The sequence below is a fragment of the Tyto alba genome, unplaced genomic scaffold, assembly GCF_018691265.1.
Source record: "Tyto alba isolate M040663 unplaced genomic scaffold, T.alba_DEE_v4.0 Super-Scaffold_39, whole genome shotgun sequence".
NCBI lineage: Eukaryota > Metazoa > Chordata > Aves > Strigiformes > Tytonidae > Tyto > Tyto alba.
In genome coordinates this window covers 12,775,245-12,796,003 of record NW_024881314.1, presented here as the reverse complement: position 1 = coordinate 12,796,003, position 20,759 = coordinate 12,775,245, and the positions used below count along the sequence as shown (strand labels likewise).

Sequence of the window (20,759 nt, the reverse complement as noted above, 5' to 3'; positions counted from 1 at the left end):
GGCTGCATTAGTTTGGGGTTTGTGGTTTTTTTTTTTTTTTTTTTTTTTTTTTTTTTGCAAGTGGTTGATCTCCCCCGCTTGGATTTTTAGCAGTTTCTCACACCCCTGCTTTGGTGTGCTGCGCAAGGTCATGCTGTCAGCGGATACGCTGCTGCAGCACACGGCCAGGCTGGCTCTGTGCAGAGGGTCACAGCAGCACGAGCGCAGCCTCTCTGGGGTAACTCCCTGCTGCTTCAGCCCTGCAGCTCAGAGAAATGCTGCCCCAAGGAAAACTTTGTACTCAAGGGGCAGGATGAACTTTAGTTCTTCCAGGTATAGTCCGCCTCGGCAGGAGCCTTGCCTTGGGCTGCAGTCCCAGTGCTGCCGTGGCATGCTTGCCCTGTGTGGTGCCTCCCATCACCCCTCTGGTGTGGGATGTGGGGCACGTGCAGGCGATGGGGCGTCAGGCATGTGTCCTTCCCTTCTTGGCTGTCAGTATGTGTACCTGGGCAAAGTCACTTTGAGTTGGACAAGTAAATATTAATTCTGAAAGTATGCATCAGAATTTGCTGATAAACGTGCAATGTAAACTTCAAAAATTAGTGAATGTGCTTATTATGCAGAAATTAACTGATTGGGCACATCAGTTCACCCCTGTCTGAAATCTGGTGTATTTGGGAGGCCCAGAGAGTCACTGAGGCTGAGGGCAGTGTGGACTTACGCAGCCCTGCCTCTCCGCCTTTATTGCAGGACACCCTGGAGATGTGCACCCGGGAGAATGAGTTCAAGAGCATCCTCTTTGCCCTCTGCTACTTCCATGCTGTGGTGGCAGAAAGGCGCAAGTTTGGCCCCCAAGGCTGGAACCGTTCCTACCCCTTTAACACTGGCGACCTCACTATCTCTGTGAACGTGCTGTATAATTACCTGGAGGCCAGCTCAAAGGTGCGTGAATCAAAAGTGGGCTGTTCAGTGGCTTCTGACCACCAGTGACGGACTGGCTTGTGCGGGAACTCCTGGGAAGTCTCCTTAAATGCCATTTCCTTGGTATCTTTGGTTTCATAACTTCACAGTTTGGTATACCTTCGTGGTGAGATGGGACACTCCAGTGCCACTTGCATCTGTAGCAGCTTACAGACAATAGCACATAGTTCTTGTGGTCTTTATTAATTGAAAATGCATAGTCGTCTTCCTTTGGTTTAACAGAGCTTAGAATAAATTTGCATTTCAGTGGGAAACTGCACAAAATCTCTGCTGTCATCCAGTTGTCCTTGGGCAGGATTTAACCTACCTAATGTTTGTTTATTTAGAAAACTGAAATAGTGAAGTGGAAGAGCTCATTGTGCAGATCAGTGCTTAGTGCTGTAGCCTGGAGCTCGACCACGTGGCTGGTGGAGCTCTGGCTGTCTGAACTCCTTCATGCCCTCCTGGTTCATTCTTCAGGTCCCATACGATGATTTATGTTACCTCTTTGGTGAGATTATGTACGGAGGGCACATTACAGATGACTGGGACAGGCGACTTTGCAAAACCTATTTGGAAGAATTTATTAAGCCAGAAATGATGGAGGGAGAACTCCTCCTTGCTCCAGGATTCCCCCTCCCAGGGAACATGGACTATAATGGCTATCATCAGGTAAGCTCTTTGTTTTCTGGCATTATTTATACACATAAATGTAATGTCTTCCATAACTACCCTATAATCTGTCTTAGGAGGCAGTGAATAGGACTGCAGTGTTTCCACACACCTCCTGTTATTTCCCATTATGTTCTGTTTCTATAGACATTTCAGCATTCCCTTGGATGAACCAAGTCTAATGGTAATTTGCTACTTCATCATGGGCTCATTCTGTTCATGCATGAATAGAACAACTGTATTGGTTCTTGAGACTTGAGCGGGGCTCCTGGCAAATTACATCCACATACTCTTTGCTAAAATGGCCCTTTCAAGCACCTTTTATCATCAGTTTCAATGAGAAACACTGAAGGGTCTTGTTGATTTGCTTACAGATTTCATCTGTTCTTTGTAGACAAATGTGGTAGCAGAGATAGCCATATTAAGCTGTTTTTCTTCATAAAACTTAACTACTGGAAGCTAAATTCCCACAACAGATTTCAGGATATTGATGCTCAAATGCACAGTGGCTAATTGCTAGAGAAGGTCCAGGCCTGAGGTATGTAGTCAAGCCAAACTTTAGCAATTACTAGATTCTCACAGCAGGAGTAGAAGCAGTTCTGTAAACAACTGTACACTTCTTTCTCCCATCAGTTCAATGGTGTTTAAGCCACAGGCAGGGTTATAGCAGCCCGGACTGTCTCGGATGGGTGATAATTCCAGAGCCGTGAACTCTGCAGGCAAAGTGCCCTGGACTCTGTATCTAACCTGAACCTGGATTTCTCCATACAGTACATAGACGACGCCTTGCCTCCAGAGTCTCCTTATCTGTATGGCCTCCATCCCAACGCTGAGATTGGCTTCCTTACCCAGACCTCAGAGAAGCTTTTCCGCATCCTGTCGGAGATGCAGCCCCGGGACACCAGCGGGGGTGAAGGAGGAGTGGTGACCAGGGAAGAAACGGTGAGAGTGGTAGAGGAAGAAGCTGTTGAATTTTGATACCTGTCTCATTCATAAATAGTACTGTCTAGCTCATGTTTGTCTCACAGCTGCTTATTATAGTGCGTTCTGGATACAAACTGAGTGTCTGAAACCACTAGCCTCATATTATGCAGAACATCACCATGCTGGGATGTAATTGGAGTATTGTCAATAATAGGACAGTAGCTTTTAATTACCCCCTGAACTGCAGTGCCTTCATTATCATCCTGTGAAGATGTTGCAAATAAACCTTCTGTGGCCTCCACTGTCTCTGAGCCACGGGTCCCTGTGCACCATGCTGTGACTGGCATAGCAATGGGCTCCCTGAGCGCACCGGCTGCCAGGTACAGCGTGCCACCCACAGTTCAGCCCACCACGTCCCACCCAGATCCCAAGCTCCTAGGGGCCTTGTAATTTCTTATTTCCATCTGAACTCCTTCGCTATGCCTACGTAACAGGCTGATCTCAGCCCTTCTTCTCGAAACTCACAGCTCATTAAAATCTGGCCCAAGCATTCATAACAGGATCTGAAAAAAGCCAACACATGCTCAGTTTTTTATTTCTACAGTCGTAAGGTCCCAGCTCTGTGTTTCAAGCTTTGCAAATTAATGAATGGCTGATAGACAGCTTATAAGAAGTCTGTGGTTTCACACACGCTTCCTTTGGCTTAGTGTGGAGCTGGGGAACTTACTGCCTTCCCCTACGGGGCTCTTAGAAGTGCTCAGCATATTCAGTTTTCAGTTCACACTGGAATTTGAGGTGAGGGGAGTAATCCAGAGCTAGCAAGGCCAAAGCAGATGCTCAAAGATAGCAAATGTGACTACCTCTTCTCCCCTCCCAGTTCTTTTGCTATCGAAATACAATTAAGCTCCTTGGCCAGAGAAGCAAAATCATCAGCAAATGATCCAACAGTGGTATCACAGGGCATGGCTACCCTGAAAACTCCTGGTGTCTGTCAAAAAGACAGTCACGGGAGCACAGAAGTCCCCATGGCTTTTGTGATCTCTCTGAAAAGAAAAGCTGCCTGAAATTGGGCGTTGTGCCTAAGAGGATGCTCCCACAGCTAATTCTCTTCTGGAGGTGATCTCTCTAATCATCTGAGCTATAACTGGCACTGGCTGTATCCCTTTCACTTGGTCCTTGAATGAGAGTGAGTTGAGTTGTCTCTTAGCTACTCCATTTGAGGATTTCCAGCCCCTGGTTTGGCTGAGATGGTTGTAGGGAGCTTGCAGAGAAACTGCAAGCCTGTAATTTTCCTGAGGCTCTGACAAGTCCAGTTACTTCCACAGGTTTCTGAGACCACATTACAGAAAACGAGCTGTAATTGTTGTGAAAAAATCAGAGCCAAAGTGATTTGCAGGGGAATTTCAAATTAGAAGGTATTTCTATACTGTCTGGGGTGTGATGAAAAGCTTTTCCAGCTGAGCTTTAGCTTTAACCACCTAGCTGGTTGCAACACCAACCTACACATAAGGGTTTGGAAGAGCAGCAGTAGGAGGATATTGGAGTACAGAGTCCAAACTATGAATGTCAGTGGGCATGTCAATAAAATTACCCTGGGCTGCCTCTGCTGCTGGCTGGCAGCTGTCACCGATACCTGCAAGCCAGGTTTTGCACATCAGATCATAGAACTGTAACTGTGCGCAATGTGTTCCTGAAAAATCCCCAGGAAGCAGAAGTCTCTCCCAGGTTCCAGCACAGAACTAAAGAAAAGCATCGTGTGAGAGACTTCCATACCAAGCTGCCTAATGGCCCACGTAAACCTGACAGATACAGCTGATCCTGTGAAGATTAGGGGCTTCATGCCTCATTGTCAACCAGAAAGGTTTTTGTCTGTTTTATTTATTTTTTAGACCTAGAAACATCCTGCTGCACTGGAGCTTTTTCTGTTTAGCATTTAGAGATATAAAGCACTGTTTCCAAATCAAGCTGTGATGGTGACCAAAAAATAATTTTGTTTCATTATGCTTTTCTTCTATGGCTCTATTAGTTCAGAATGCCAAATTCAGCTTAAAATTCAATTTTATATAATCACTACTCTCTATCAATATACCACAAAAAAACAGCTCATAAGCTCATTGTCCTGAAGCTCAGCTGAGTCTATAGCTTCATCCATCTACTTGCATTGAATCTGACCTTAGGAGAAATAAGAATACAGGCTTGAGACCCAAGAAGAAAGGAGATGGCTGCATGTCATAGTGACATTTTTAAACCATCATTTTGAAAGCTTCTCATCTGACATTAACTTTTGTAAGCATCTGAATTTTAATAGGATGGAGCAAGCTCTTTGAAAGGTGTCCTGCCCAGCGCAGCTGACACTGACTGTTTTGCAGACACTAACTGGCAGATGGAGTTTTCGTACTGCGTTCAGGCAGCTGTCAGCTGAGGAAGCTCAGTGGGTCATTCACAAACATCCCTCTCGTTTTTCCCTTCGACACACAGGTGAAAGCCCTTCTGGAAGAGATGTTAGAGAAATTGATGGATGAGTTTAACATTGCAGAACTGATGGCAAAGGTGGAGGAGAGGACGCCATACGCTGTGGTTGCCTTCCAGGAATGTGAGCGCATGAACATCCTCACCAGTGAAATAAAGCGTGCTCTCAAGGAACTGGACCTGGGGCTGAAGGTAGGAGCTCTGGACGCCTGCGACTATGACATTGTACAGTCTTGATGAATGGAAAAGGTGTTCAGGGAATAAAAGGGGTTATACGCTGTATTCAGCACTGCTGGCTGCAAAACCAACTTGACTCTATGGAGAAGGGTTCACAGATGGATTTCGAACGGCACATTGTCTGCAGGCCATGAGCACAGGCACTAGGAGAAGTTAAAGGTATATATCGCAATGAGTGCTTTTGGGGAACAGATTGGGCACTTCTGTCTACCTGATACTGTAGCACAGCAACAATAGGTCACTCAGAAATTGAGATGTGACCTATTTAAAGGTAAGCCAGAACATCACACCTTTTCACAAAATGCTCAGGTACTGGGGGGAACTTAAATTGTCATTAAAGGCACGAGCTGAGCTGAAATCAAAGTAAAGACTGGTCATGTGTAAGCACACAAAATGTTCAGAGCTATAAGAGAAGAAGTTTTTAACTCAAGTTTTGGAAGAGATACAGCTCCCTTTGCTGGGTATGAGTCATTTGCTAATGGAGATCTTCCCTACGGAGATACTGTGCATGACTGCTCCACCCACAGCGGCTTCTCCACCCTGGTAAGACACTAGACTGCTCCAGGAAGGTGATGTCTGTGCCTCTCTGGGAATTGGCTTTGGCCATTGCTTATGGAGAACAGGGAGGAGCTCAGGTAGGATGCGAATTTCTGGGTTCAGCAGGATGTGCAAGAGGGCTGTGCTTTGAGCCTGCATCCACTGGTAGGGGAAGTCATCTGCTGAATCCCCTCCCAGGCAGTTAGTGGGACAAAATATAAACAGCTGCTGACTGCCCAGGAGGGGGTAACCCAGCATAGATCAGACTGCACTGTGAGTGAGGACCTGCCTAGCCAGCCCTGGTGCTCTGTCACAACGCTTCCCCTTCACCCGGTCATCCCAAAAGACTCCTCTTCACCATAGCCAGGTGCTGTCCATCCCTTGGAAAGGCCTCAGTGTAGCAGAGGAATGCTGCCTGGAGCTTTCAGCACAAAGCTGGTGGCTTCAGCGCTACCTCAGTGCCTTCCCTGCATCTTCAACACAAAGCTGCTCCCTGGGTGATTTCAGGGTGTGAGTCAGCGATTAAGGACATTATTCACTGGGCATTCCCTGTTCCACCGTTTCCTGAATGACAGGTTGTCACCCCATTTCACCCAAATGCTCAGCTTGCACAAATACTTTGCGTAACATGGGAACTGTCACACTTGAAGGAACTGCAACTAATTTGTATGACCCCATGAGTAGAAAGAGCTGACAGGTGAGCAAGGAGGACCTGACCGAATGACAATCCCGACCCTCTTCTGAGGGCAGCTTTGAAAAGAGATCTGTAAAAGACTTATCTGCAGCATGCGTGCAGAGATGCTAGGGCTGGCTCTGGGATTTTAGGTAGCTGCAGCTCTGCAGGGATAGGACTAGGCTGCTTCTAAATCCCAGCCGTGTTCTGCTGTACACTGTGAACCCAGCAACTTGGGTCCGTGCTAGCTCAGACGTTTCTGCATTGCGTTCACTGCTGATGTTTCTTGTTTTGATTAAAGAGAGAGGCATATAATATACACTTCATGGTGGCCCAGTATGTACAATCTGTTTTAAAATAGGCTGATATTTTTGTGGTCAATTATTGTAATTATTTTGTAGCATAAGGTGGTGAAATTGAAAATTCTCTTTCCTGAAACAGGTAAACAGAAGTGATTTAATATTTCAATCCTGGAGCACCTAACAAGATACAATTATAAGTGGGACAATGTCTAGCAATTAGATTTAATGAGGAGAAGAATAAGCTATTTAATGTTGATAGAGAGAATGAGTGGATACATGGGCTTAAATAAACCACAGACAAAAACCACAGAAATGAGGCAATAGTAAGGGGTGAAAATTTCTCCCCCAAACCCTGCCAGAAATCATGGCAGGGAAGTGAGATGGTGTCTACAGAAAAGGCACCTCTAATACTACAAAGTTGTAGTACTGGACAGGTTGGTCCCTACAGCCTCAGTACCTACAGCGTGATTCAGAGACACCACAGGGCCAGGACTTAAGGACTACGGAAGAGCAGATGAGCAGCAGTATCTATTATTTATGTTGGCATTTCTTCACCTTGTGTGTGCTGAAGACACAGATTTGAAATGTCTGAAATACCACCAGAGGGCAATTCTTCTGTGCCTACAAGCAAAGGTTGCATATGGGTCCCTGCAGAGTTGTTAGAAATCGTGTGTGACCCCCACTGCTGCCCAGCACCCCCCAGGGGGCCCTTCCCATGCCTTGGGTACCACATCACGGCCAGGAGACCCTTGGCCCTGCTGTTGGCTTTTTCTGCAGGCCGTGCCCCTGTCCTGACTTGACAGCTAGGTCTCACACTCAGTTTGGGAGAGAAATCATTCTTTAATTGTTCCTTCTGAGAGCAGCTCTTATGAGAGTTGTTAATGCACATTAATCTCTGGGATTGGGGATCTTTACTGACAGCACTCAGAGGAGGAGAGTTATACATAACAGGAGCCACAGATCTCAGAAGAGAATAAATAAAACACAGAGGAAGCAAGTCTTATTGTTTTTAACTGGCTATCTGCTAAAAGAAGGCGATTTAGAAATGTCATGCCTAATTTGAATTTTTGAATAATTCATTGTGTCTCTGTAGCAGAAAGTAATTGTTTGGTCCAAAAATAGGAGACATCCCATTAAGAGGAAGAGAAATTGCAATAGACTGGTAGCCATCAAAAATAACTGGCATGTTGCGCTTCAAAGCCCTTTGTTCTGGATGACTTCGGTGAGACCAGAGGCTGGGCTGAAACACTTGCATGTTAATGTTGTACCCAGTGTCATTTTAGCAAGCAGATTTTCTATTCTGCAACTTCAGTAAAGGATAAGCCTCAAAATGGGGATAATAAATATTATAAAAGAATGAAGTGAGACCAAATTTTGTAAGACTAGACTAGCTGGGTATTTCACTATATCAAGTGAAAATATCCTTAACTGAGAAAACAATTTCTGACAATAATCTGCTCATTTTGAGGGAATGTCTACAGGCTGATTAGGATTTCCTTCAAGGGTGTCTTTAATGAAAATTACTCCCAGCATTCTGGAAAAAAAAAAAAAAAAAACCAAACCTCAAATCATTTCTGATGCACTTTATTATTCAGCATCTGAAATGCAAATTTATGCTTAATTGTGTTTGGACAACTATATGAGATAGCTGCTATAGATGCTTTGAACCCTCACAGGAGATTCCAACAATTATGCTTGAGAGCACAGGCTTTAAAAATTTCCTTTTTTAAGCTTTCCTGAGAATTACAGTTGCTAATTCATTTGTTTCCTGAAAGTAAAACTTGGCATGATATATGATCATGAGGGTTATGTCTTTAAATCAATTTAACTGCTTGAACATATTTTGCAATATCGTTACCTGCTTTAGAACCTTCCCAGATGTTCCAAATACTTCTGACTGTCACTATTAGAAGGCCCCATGGTTCTCAGTGTCCTGCTGTGACCAGTGCAGTATTTTGCCCCTCGGACTTTTTTTATTTCCTGCATGGTCTTGAGCTTTGAGTGTGGGTCAACTGTGTTATAGATAAAGTGAAACAGCTCAGGTGCCTAGGAGGAAATGCACGGGGCATGTGCTGCCTTTGTATTTCTTTGTCACTTCATGACAAATACCAAAATGAGCCATCTTTAATTTGTGTGTGACCGTTGTGCTTGAAATTACCCAGGACTTTAAAGACCTTTTACCAGGTAACCCATCATTTTGAGATTCCCTACAAATGTAAAATCATTGAATAGAAATAATGGCAGATTTACTGGCAGAGACTTACCTGATCCCTTCTCACATGAAATGACAGAAAATGATGTCTGTTTTGAAAGGTGGTTACAGTTGTTCCTCATGTTTTAATTTTTAAATAATTGCAACCTTATTTGTTGCTATTGTTATTACTTGTTGCTATTTGTTGTTATTTAACCTTATTTGTTGCTTTTAGCTTCAAGAGTGTTAAAACAAAAACCATCTTAAAACCTTTGTACACATGATTTTCTCTATCCACCAGAAATCTGTTCTCCATGGGGAAACCTATCAAGTTCAGATGCTTGCTGCCTTTAAAAGCTTACTACCTTTAACAAGTCATCTTTGGAGCAGAGGTTTAATGATGCTTGGTGCCAGTCCATCCTACTGAGAGATGAACATTTCCCAGGGAGGGCATTTCTGGGTGGAAAACCACAGATCTCAGGGGGGGCAGCTCTGAATGGGGATCCCAGGGCTGCAGTGGCTTCCAGGCATGGTGCTGGGGAGATGCATCCCCTTGAAGTACTGCCATTGCTTATTGCCAGACAAAATAAATTTTATTGTGGATGTTTAGAAACTTTCACAGGGAAAAAGAAAAAAAAAAAATAAAAATAAGAAAGATAAGGGTTGTAAGTCAAGTGCTAAAAAGCCAGAAGTGCTGGGGGGGATATTTCCAGTGCCTGGATTCAGCTGGCACCCTTCATCCCTTTGATAAGACACAGTGTATTGGACAGATGTGCTTTAAGCCCTTTAAGTTGACATCCAGCAGCTGTGAGCTTTGCATTTGCAACAGCATGGTTAGCTCAGAGGATTTCTGTTCTGATGACAAGCTGTCTTCCAAGCTCGGGAGTCTCTGGTCTCTTTGCAATGTACTTCCTTCGAGAAGATGCTTGCTAACCCAAGAGTACCAGCACGCTTGCTTGCCCCAAGTTTTGATCACTCAGCATTGAGCCTGTTTTCACTTGTTAGTGCCAGGTGCAGCATGGGCCATCAACAAGGGCACTCGTTACTGCTCTCCTATGGTCTGCTTGGGTGTCTAGCTCTGATCTTCTCCTACTGTGGCCTCTCGGTGTGATCTGCAGATCATAGCTTTGTGGGGCATGATCAGCGTAGGAATAAACTGCAAAGATTTTTTTAACAGCTGGACTCTGACAAGCATTGCTACTCATGTGTTGGGGTTGCTTCAGGTGGATTTCAACTTCTGCTAAAGCTTCATAGATTTTTGTGGCCCCAGTAAAGGGCACCTCTGCTGACCTCATGGCTGGAGGCACTGACGCCCTTTGAAAGAACAGTTGGAATTTTTTAATGTGAATAGACTGACCCAATTCCCTCACCCTCATTCTCAGCAATAGCTCAACTGATTTCAGTTAATCTTTCCAAAAATACTGAGCCTGAGGCAAAGAGAAATTGTAAGTCAGATAAATTTTGGCAAAATTATAAGGGGACAAAAATAAGTATTTATAATGGAAACCAGTGATTAACATTAGCTATAAGTCACTGAACTGCTGTGGTGTGTTGTACCCCTCTAGCTCAACATGCAGCATGCAGAGACTTAAATTGTGAAGGGCATTACATACCAATAGAAGCTGAGCCTGAAATCAAGTTTTTGTCTTTGCAGACTGCTTGGCTTGGGTGTCACAGAATCACAGGTCAGTTGTTCTGGAGATTGTCTAATCCAATGCCATGCTCCAAGCAGGGGCAGGGAGAGCAGGCTGCCTAGGACCATGCCCTGCTGGGTTTTGAAATTTTCCAAGCATGGAAATTCCACAGCCTATCTGGGTAACCTGTTCCAGTGTTCAACTGCCCTCACAGTAAAAAAGTTTGTACTCGTATCTTAATGGAATATTCTGTATTTCAAGTTGTTCCCATTGCCTCTAGTCCTGTCACTGGACACCACTGAAAAGATTCTGTCTCTGTCTTAACTTCCTGCCATCAGATATTTATAGACATTGAAAAGATCCCCCCTGAGCCATTTTTCTTGAGGCTGAACAATCCCAACACTGGACCCAGCATGCCAGATGTGGCCTCATCAGTGCTGAGCAGCGTGCTGCCATTAACCTGCTGGCAATGCTCCTCCTAATGCAGCCTGAGATGCTGGTGGCCTTTGCTGCAGGGGCACATTGCTGACTCGTGGTCAGCTGCTTGTCTGCCAGGGCTACCAGGACCTTTCCTGCATCTGCTTTCCAGGCAGTTGGTCCCCAGCATCTACTGGTGTACAAAGTTATTCCTCCTCAGGTGCAGGACTTGATATTTCTCTCTGTTGAACTTCATAAGGTTCCTCTCAGCTCAATTCTCTAGCCTATCCAGATCCCTCGGAATGGCAGCACACCCATCTCCGGATATTGTTGGTGACCCTGTGGAAAAGTTTAAGGGGGTAATAGTCTGAGGGCTGGACTAACATCAGCAGTCTTTCCACAGTGTCCTGGATCCAAGTTCCCGACATGCAGTAGATGTCCCCAGACTGCAAGACAGGTTGGTAGACGGGGGCCTCTGTCCTCTGCAGCGGGGAGTCACCTACTGCTGTCACTCCCTGATCCCTCCTGTGCTGCTGCACGGCTCAGGCTCCATCAGCCTGGATGCTTTGATGGACAGAGCTCCCAAGCCCTCATCTCCTACCTGGGCACTGAAACTGTTCTGTAGCTGCAGATCTGCAGGGGGAACAGAAGCCTTGCTCCTGTTGCTGGAAGTCACAAGCTTTCAGCCTTCGCCGTCATGGGAGTCTCCCTCTCTCAGGCAGGCAGGCACAGACTCTGCCTGCCTTCCTTCGAAACGCTTGGGCGCTGAGGCTCCTCTTTTATCTGCAGGGTCTCAGAGAATATCCAGTTGGTCTCTTTCTCATCCTCTCTGATGCTAAGCAGTTTTCATGCCTCCTCCTGCAGATTCTTTACTTGGTGGCACAGGTCCTTCACCAACACAAATCTCCCACAAGCAAGGAGAGAGTCACTGCCTGTAGTCCCAGACATTGTGAGCTACAGCCTCTGTCAGGAGCTTGGTCTGAGTGGAGGCCTCTGCTGTGCCAGGGACGGTTTCTCCAGATGATGCTGGGGACAGTGCCCTGTGGCATGTCACCATCATTGCTAAGCAATGTGTACTGCCCTCAGCAGAGTTTGTGAGCCCCATCTGTGTGCCCCTCTGTGCAACCTGCTGCACAAACTGCTGCATCTCTTAATGGCCTCTTTTAGCTGCCTTTTCAGCATTGGTACCATCCAGGCATCTCTCGTTTAGATTTAATGTAATTTCATCTGGCTACAGCAGGAATTTTCTTAATTTTAGACTAGCAGACACTGGGGACCCTCTGCGGAGTACCAGAAGTTCAACAGGGATGCTGTTATTGTTGTGCAGAACCCTTTTTTGGCCATTCAGTGATGTCCCAGATCTTCTCCTGCCCAGGCAAAACTGATAGAGGTTTCTAAAAGCTTTAAAAATAACTAATTGCTGGATAAATGAAAGTCAAAGCTCTCTCTATATCTCACTTTGCTGAATCAGATCTTAATTTGTTGTGTGTTTCCCTGCTGTGAAAGAAACTGTGATTACATTTGCAGGCAACATGTGAAGTCAAAAAGAACGACTTGCCCTGCAAAGTTATAAAGGAGGAGGGGAGTGAGGGGAAGTGGAGGAGAGGAGGATGATAGGACTTCACACAGCAAACATTTGGAGAGTTTTGGAGTAGATCGTCAGAGACTCCAGTATCCTGCCCTGGCAGTGTGAGTGAGAATAGCTTTGCACATCTGAAAATCTACCCTATAAAGGTCTTCGGTCAATGAGACAAAACAAAAATAACACCGGGACAACTAAGGGACACCCATGCTTGTTGTTACACTGTTACACAACTTTTCCTCCAAGTAGTATTTTACAGTGGGGAAGATGAGGATGCAGAAATATGCATTAGAAAGTGTTCATGAAAACCCAAAACTCATGAAGAAACTCATAGTATGTGAACACCAGTGACTGTGCAGAGTGTCATGCTCTTCCATGCTTCCTAGGTCAGCTTCTGTTTTCAAGCAGGCTTTCTTCAGGTGCGGCAGTTGTCAGTGCTAACCATACCCTTTCTCACTCAGGGAGAACTGACCATGACAAGTGACATGGAGAACTTGCAGAATGCCCTCTTCTTGGACGTGGTGCCTGAGTCCTGGATAAAGAGGGCTTACCCTTCCACGGCCAGCCTGGGCTCATGGTTTGCTGACCTCCTCACTCGCATCAAGGAGCTGGAGGCCTGGACAGGAGACTTTTCCTTACCCTCCACAGTGTGGCTTGCTGGGTTCTTCAATCCCCAGTCTTTCCTGACAGCCATCATGCAGTCCACAGCCCGAAAGAATGAGTGGCCTTTGGACAAGATGACCTTGCAGTGTGACGTGACAAAAAAGAACAGAGAAGATTTTGCCAGTCCTCCTCGGGAAGGGGCGTATGTCCATGGTTTGTTCATGGAGGGTGCACGCTGGGATGCACAGGTGAGCTCACCAAGGCTCTTGTGTTGAAAGAGAAGGCATGGATCGTGCCTTTATTGCTTGGTGCTGTACTCTGGGGAACTTCTCAGCCCAGACAGGCACTCATCTACAATAGCCATTTGAGCTGCCTCTTCAGGAACAGGAAAGATGTGAAAGATGGGCCACTCCTCTGCAGCCTAGAGTGGGTATCCAAGGGGGTCAGATGAATCACCCCTTGGACTTGTCGGTTTCGTGGCTGTGAAGGGAGTTCAAGGTGGCCAGCTTGGACTGATACATCTGGTTCTTAAAAGCTGAATTGCAACCTCAGTGTACATTGACTGAACTGTGGTCAGTTCTCATGGTGTTACTACAGATAGAAAAAGTGGGGTCATCTCAGATCTGTATTGTCTCTGAACCTCCACATGGTTTTGATTTTACTGCTGCCTCCCAAAAGTGACATGGCAGACTTTTGCAGCTTCACTACTCTGTTGCTTGTTTAACAGCAGTGAAGAGAAAGTAGAGAACTCTGATTTCCTACATCTTCATATCCCCAGAGCTGAATGGGTGGGTTGTGCCAAATCCAGATCACTGTCCTTCCATTGTTGGGTGCTGCAGGGTGTCATCTGCCTAGATAGGGTATGTGACCAAAAATTAATCACATCCTTTAGCCATCCCCTTAGGGTGCCAAATAAAGCTCGCATGAAGGTCTGGCCTGTATGATCAATGTGGACTGAGGCTGTTCACTCAGCGTGGAGGGGTGTGGGGGTAGGCTGATCCTGGACAAACAGAACAGTGTGGGTGGCCCTTGCTCTTCTTCTTTTCCCTTCTGGACGTGGCCCAATACCCTTCAGTTGTAGCACAGCCAGTCCCAGGACAGCCAAGGTGAGAACCATGCCCACCAACTGGGTGGCTGAAGGGAAGTTTGTACACTTGCTGTTTCCTGCCCATCAGCGCTCCTCTCGCAGTGCACCTCTCAAGGCAGCATCCCAGAGGAACACAATTGTCCCTGTCATTCCTGCTGGCAGTTGTCACCTGTTAGGAGTGCAGTCTGCAGACTGAGAGCCAATAGGCTGAAAAATCCCTACTGAGCTTGGTCCTCCAAGTTACCTGGACTATGGTACCATGAGTCCCGATTTTTGCTGTGTGTGAGAATTAAATGACAGTGATTCATGCAGCTCTTACTCTGGGCAGCCAGAGCGATGTTCCTGCTGATTGTGATCTGTGAGAGAGTGAAGGCTGGTCAAAGTGGGCCACCCAAAACTTCCTTATCTGTGTCAATTTTACCATCTCACAAGAAAAGGCTTTTATTTCAGAGGCAGCTCTTTAGAGTCTTAACATTGAAGTCTTTTGAAGACCTTTATCTGTTGTGGGGCTTGATGGAGAGAGGCCATGCCTGTTACATGCCATACCCCAACCTGACCTTGAAATTGATATCTAGTACTCTCCACTTATTTTTCAGCTCCCTCTCTGCAGTGGTTTTCCATGAAGGATAGGAAATTAGCCAAAGCTTTGAAATCACCAACTGATGGCATCCAGTGCATTTTATCACAAATCCTTGGGAAGGTCAAAGCCTCAGGCCATTTTCTCTCTGGAAATGGCTTGACATGCACATTGAGTCTGGAAAGCCACAGGCAGTCAGGAACATTGGCAAAGGCTTTGTCAGAAGCTTGCAGTAAAGATCTCACATGGGTATAAGGTCAGATCTCCTGATTTCATGGGTTTGGCTCTGCAAATAGCCAAAGTCACAGTAGCAGAAGAGGGACCAGCCCAGTCCGTTTCCCAAGCCCTGGTCCTACAGTTCCCTGCCTGTTTGCTTGCCTAAACCTTTGGCGTGGCTGCCACATAAAACCCCTTCCAGCTCCTGGAGATCCCCTTACTACGGGGACCACTGGATTTCAGCTACCGTCAAAAACTGACATTTTAAACTGATACAAATCAGCTGGACACAACAGTACAAAGGAAGTTTAAAAAAATTCCTGGCCTTGTGTATCGAATACTCCATTAAAAACAAATTCCAGTGACTGTTGTTATGTTTTCCTTTACCATCATTACCACCATTACTAGGAAATATAATGGCCAAAATGGTGGAGTTCTGCCTAGGTTTTACCCATCCCCACGTGGTAGTGGAAGTGAAGAGTATGAAGATTTGGTGGTGCAAAGCCAGAAATCTTTTGGGAAACACATGGCTTCTCCCCTCTGCCTCTCTCCAATAACTTATATGGGAGATTGCATTCAGCAATGAGGTTTGTCTTCAGAGACCATCCAGACCTTAGCAAATGTGTTTTTCTGGTTACATTTTCCATGTAATTGAAAGATACTGAGCAATTACTTTTATAGATCCATTCATAATCTCTGGGTATCATGCTTCAATTTATTTCAGAAAGAAAAAGAGTATTTTCATATATTGCTGCTCATACTGAAATATTATTTCCACCTAGTGGAACTATTAATTTTAGCTGTAATCCAGTGAGCACCAGTATATATTAATGGATGCAGCATTTTTAAAACAGGTGCACAGTTTCTTTGGGTTGTATACTCCTTCAAATATCAGATCCTCTGATAAGAATGGCAGGTCATGTTTAGAAGAACTCCCCTGGGGAACACCTCCACTTTTAAAAGAATATTTCACATTTAGATTGTGCCTCCAGAAAAAGGAAAAAGTCACTCTATGTTCTGCTACTCACATTTTTCTATTTATTTAAACATTTATGTTTGCCCTTGGGTGTCTTAAATTTATAAAACATTCATTACAGAACAGCAGGCGGCTATTAGATAAAATGAAACCAAACAGGTTATTTTGGGTCCAAATGAGCCGTTGCTGTAGCACCGTTAAAGTCAGCGGGACTCAGTGAGAGTTTGACTGGTGACACCATGAGACATTTTATCTCAAACCATGGGAGATTGCTGACTGATTCTGGGCCTTCTTGTTCCTGGCAATGGAGAGTTTGATGCCAAGCATGTGCCCTGCTACTCTCCAAGGGTATTGGAGCTGGATAGGACAAGGGGAGAGGTGGGTTTTGCACCACGTGGGCTACACGAAGCTTTGCCAGGTGTAGACAACACACCACCTTGTCCTTGGAAGAGCTGTAGAGTCAGTGCACAGCATGCTGAGCTCACTGATGGTACTGTGCCTCCTTTAAGACACCCCAGCTACAGTTTCTATGTACTTTTTAAAGCTAGTCCTTTGTAAAGCTCCAGCCTTAAACCAGTAGAGAGGCTTAGAAGGGCAGATCTGTGTGGCAAGGAACGGTCACATTTATTTGACAGTTCAAGCAGCTTGAGATCTTTGGGAACAGTTGCACACCACTTATTTTTAGCTGAGATGCTCCGAAAACAACATCAGTGTGCAACCCAGCTATGGCACAGCCCCGTTCTTGTGCTACAGTCCCAAACATCACAGCTTGTCACGTTCTTCTGCAGAGACACCAGGGATGTCAAATATCCTGCATCAGAGACTGAAATTTTTCCCAGCGGGGTGAGCTGGGACATCATGTGAACCCTTTTCCTGAAGATGTCAACTGTCAGTAATGCCCATGTATTTATGAGCTATGAGAGCAAGAGTAGGATGTGGCTCAATCTGAGGTCTCCAGTGATAAACGTACAAAGCATCCATGGAGGGGACACTTGCAAATTGTGCTGTGAACATCCAGTCTCTTATCTATGGTTGGTTTGAAAAACTAATAACTTGTCAAACTCTTTTCCATTTGTATCTCAACTCTTAAGCTACTCAGTGACAAAAAGTCCTCTCTCATTTGACTTTGCTGGACAGCACATCATTAGGCCTTCTTCACTTCATGCTCCATGGATGGCTCTTTTTCTTGTTCCCCATGCCCATTTGAAGCCAGTAACCCCAGCAATCTCTGGGCATCCTTGGAGTGGTGTTCCCCACTGGCTACACTGCTGGTCAGATCACCAACCCCATTTCCCTGAAAACAGAGGAAACTATCCGAAAGACACCCAACCTGTGCTTGAAGGACTTTAAGACTGACCCTAAATTACCTGTGGTGCAGGCGTGCCTGTACTAGTAAAACCTCAAAATGCAGTTGGGGGGGGGGGGGCGGATATTGGCTTGCTGCATACGTATTTGGGCCCATCTACTATCATTCCTGGCTTGTGACAGCTGTTTTCTGTCTTTAGACCCACTGATATGTGGCAGCATAGTATGTCGGCTCTTCAAATTGACTGTTAAGAAGCCAGCACAAGCAGAAGTGAAGACTTCTTTAGGATCTGAGGCCTGAGCACAGAACAGTGGCTTTTTACCAGGTGTGCTGTGCCAGTAGCTAGGGAAAACTGCTTTCAGAGTAGAATTAATTTCTGATGATGAGAGCGATAAAAAATGCAAATGCAAATCAGCCCAGACATAACAAAATGATATGTTCCACAGAGATACCTCAGAAAAATTTCAACTCTTGTTAACCCAGAAATAGGTCAAATATATCTTGGAAATTTTATTTGAAGAATTATCAGCAGTAAAAAAAAAAAAAAAAAAAAAAAAAAAAAAAAAAAATCTGATCAAAATCCAGCCTCAGAAAAGAAAGATGAGGATTTAAAAAGAGCACATAATAATGTTTGATAAATAGCTTCTTTGCAAGGTATTAGAAAAACTATTTAATGTTTGTTCAGCATGTTGGAAATATAAAATCCTAAATCGGAGTTGGATTTTTCATAGCTTAATATAACAGATGGCATTAGTACAATTAAACTGAGGTGTGTTGCAAGAGGGATTATTTTTCTTCACTCATTTGCGGAACTAAATAAACTACTAGAGAGGTTGAATCTCATCCCACAAGTCTGATTTAAGAGCATTTGAAATAATAATGATATGTGAAGCTCAGCTGCAGTGAGAGGCAGTTTCTTTAGCACTGAGAAGTTTTATTTCCATTTCTATATTTGTTTTCATTTGGTCTCTCTAGCCTCCATTAAACAATTTTGCAGGCTTTCCTGGATATTGATGGATGTGTAGGGCATTTTATTGTCATAAAGAGAAACAAAAGTTGCCAGAGAGACCCAAGTTAGAGAAGCAAGCCATTGATTTCATGCCCTGGCAGCATACTGTCCTCCTGGGTCAGGCACCCTGCTGAGCAAGAGCATTGCTTTGAAGAGGATAATGTGGACTTGTTATTTAATGAAAATATTCCTGCAGGATCGGTCCTTCTGAATCCCCTTTGCTGGTGTGAGCACCTGTAAGGGTGGAAACAAGCCGGTGGTGCCTTTTAGGGCCCGCAGAAAACACCGCGTGCATTCATTGCCAAGGCAAGCGTATCCCTGGTCATGCTCAAATTTTGGTGGTGTGGTGGGACACTTGGTGCATTTTAGACTCTTCTCGAGTGAGTGTTGTTCTCGATCCCAGGCCCTGTTTAGGTGTCCACAATTGGTCCTAGCACAAGCAAAGCTTCTCACAAGATGGTTCTGGTCTGCCAAAACCTGGAGTGGGAGCTACATGATGGTGATGTAGCTGGACACATCCAGGAACACTGTTTGCCCACAAAGTCCTGCTCAGGTGTGTGTGGGCTTGAGCATCTGGTGACAGCAGGCATCTGTACCCCTGGAATAAGCTACATCTGAGGGAAGCTTCTGATGAAACAGGGTAGGTGTTTGATCCAGACTCTCCTTACCTCAGATAGACTCATCCACCCCCTTGATCTCCAGAAAGATGTTTTCACTTTCGGAATAAAACCAGCTTGTATAAACATTACAGAGGATCATGAGTATCAGATACAGCTGATGGATAACTTGGAAATCTAGCTAAGAATTTGTCTTCTTTCCTTTGCAGATGGGGATTATTGCAGATGCCAGGCTCAAGGAACTAACCCCGGCCATGCCTGTCATTTTCATCAAAGCCATTCCTGCTGACAAACAAGATATCCGTAGTATCTACCCATGTCCTGTATACAAAACACGTCAAAGAGGGCCAACTTATGTGTGGACTTTTAATCTTAAAACTAGGGAAAATCCTTCCAAGTGGGTGCTTGCTGGTGTGGCATTGCTGCTACAGCTCTAGGCTCACCAACAGAGCACCTCATTCACCAATCCCTAACAGTGTCTTTCTAGGACAATTTAAAAAACAGTATCCTGAGATTGAACCCAAGCTCCAGTTCACTGAGTACTGGGCACATAACCTAAAGAGAGCCTGCAAGAAGGTGGCAGAGGTGCAGAAGGACACATGGAACAGATTCTTGACTGCTACAAATCAATATCCTGTAACTCCTACAGTGCTGCACTGGAGCACTGGAAGATCCCAACCCACAGCCAGATCTTCCACACCAAGAGAGTGCTAAGCTTGAATCTGAATTTAATGTTTATTCTTCTAATGTGATCCAACGTAGTTTTAAAGTCAGTGGCCTTCTCCCAAATCCTTAGATAGTCCAGTGACCTGTGAAATTCTTCAGACCTTATTCTTTTCTATACATGAGTGTTTCTTTGTCATTTGTAATGTCAAAAGTAGGGAGATCAGCAGATATTGTGGATGTAAACTGCTAATATTCCTGTATTAATTTTAGAAACATTGAAAATAGTGTTAATATCCAGTGTGCTTAATGTAATCAACAGTAAAAATACAGCACAGGGATTATCTAAGAAGAATATTTCATAATGATAGAAACTTACTAATAAAAGTCATTATTCCTGGACTAGTCTCTAAAAATTGCCTGGAGGCCTGTATCACATGTTTATTCACTGTATGGAGAGTGCATTCAGGGTCGGGTGGAACAAACTCAGCTGTTTGGATAGTTGCATTTATAATTACAAATGGAGTGGGTGAGAACTGATGTGTTTCTACAGCAGAGTCACATAGAGGGATGACTGGGGTGTGCATTATCTTAATGAGCCAGACACACACAGTATTGCTCCGGACTGCAGCAGCTGAGGACTTGGGAGCTGGGAAATGTGAGGAGCTAGGTTGGTTGCCTGGGGAAATGGAGCTCTCCATGCTGTCTGCAGTGCTTCATTGCAGAGCACAGGATCCTGCCTCTCTCTAATAGTTGCTGTTTCTCTGCCTCATTTGGTACACAGTATTTTCGTGCCCCTCACCATGCAAGTAGCCATGGGTTTTTCATCTTTGGGGTTCACTGCCATCTCTGAGCTCGCTGCAGGTATCAGCTTGTGTGTCCGCAGGGAGGCTGTGTGGGAGGGAAGGGGAAGATGGCAGATGTGCAGAGGGTTTTGTCTCAGTGGAATAAGCACCAGTGAGCACCCCAAAACTTTCCCACCCTACCCAATGCCAGGCTACAATCTCACAGCCAGACTCGTGAGATTGGGGTTTGGGAACACCACAAACCCTGTTACTCAGACGAATCCCCAAAGTCAATAAACAATAAGGTTTAGGCCTGATTGGCAGCAGACCACAATGCAGCAGC

General features: G+C 45.0%; 1 protein-coding gene across 1 annotated transcript in view; it reads left to right on the top strand.

Annotated features, from left to right (window-relative positions):
- Positions 1–20,047, top strand: part of LOC104359809 (dynein axonemal heavy chain 9) — a 105,499-nt gene extending 85,452 nt beyond the window's left edge. The window contains exons 17-22 of the mRNA XM_042802655.1: positions 730–921; positions 1,420–1,611; positions 2,383–2,553; positions 5,014–5,196; positions 13,039–13,428; positions 19,178–20,047. Coding sequence (XP_042658589.1) covers positions 730–921; positions 1,420–1,611; positions 2,383–2,553; positions 5,014–5,196; positions 13,039–13,428; positions 19,178–19,405 — 1,356 coding nt within the window. The 3' untranslated portion in view covers positions 19,406–20,047. The remainder of the gene's footprint in view (positions 1–729; positions 922–1,419; positions 1,612–2,382; positions 2,554–5,013; positions 5,197–13,038; positions 13,429–19,177) is intronic.
- Positions 20,048–20,759: the final 712 nt, after the last annotated feature.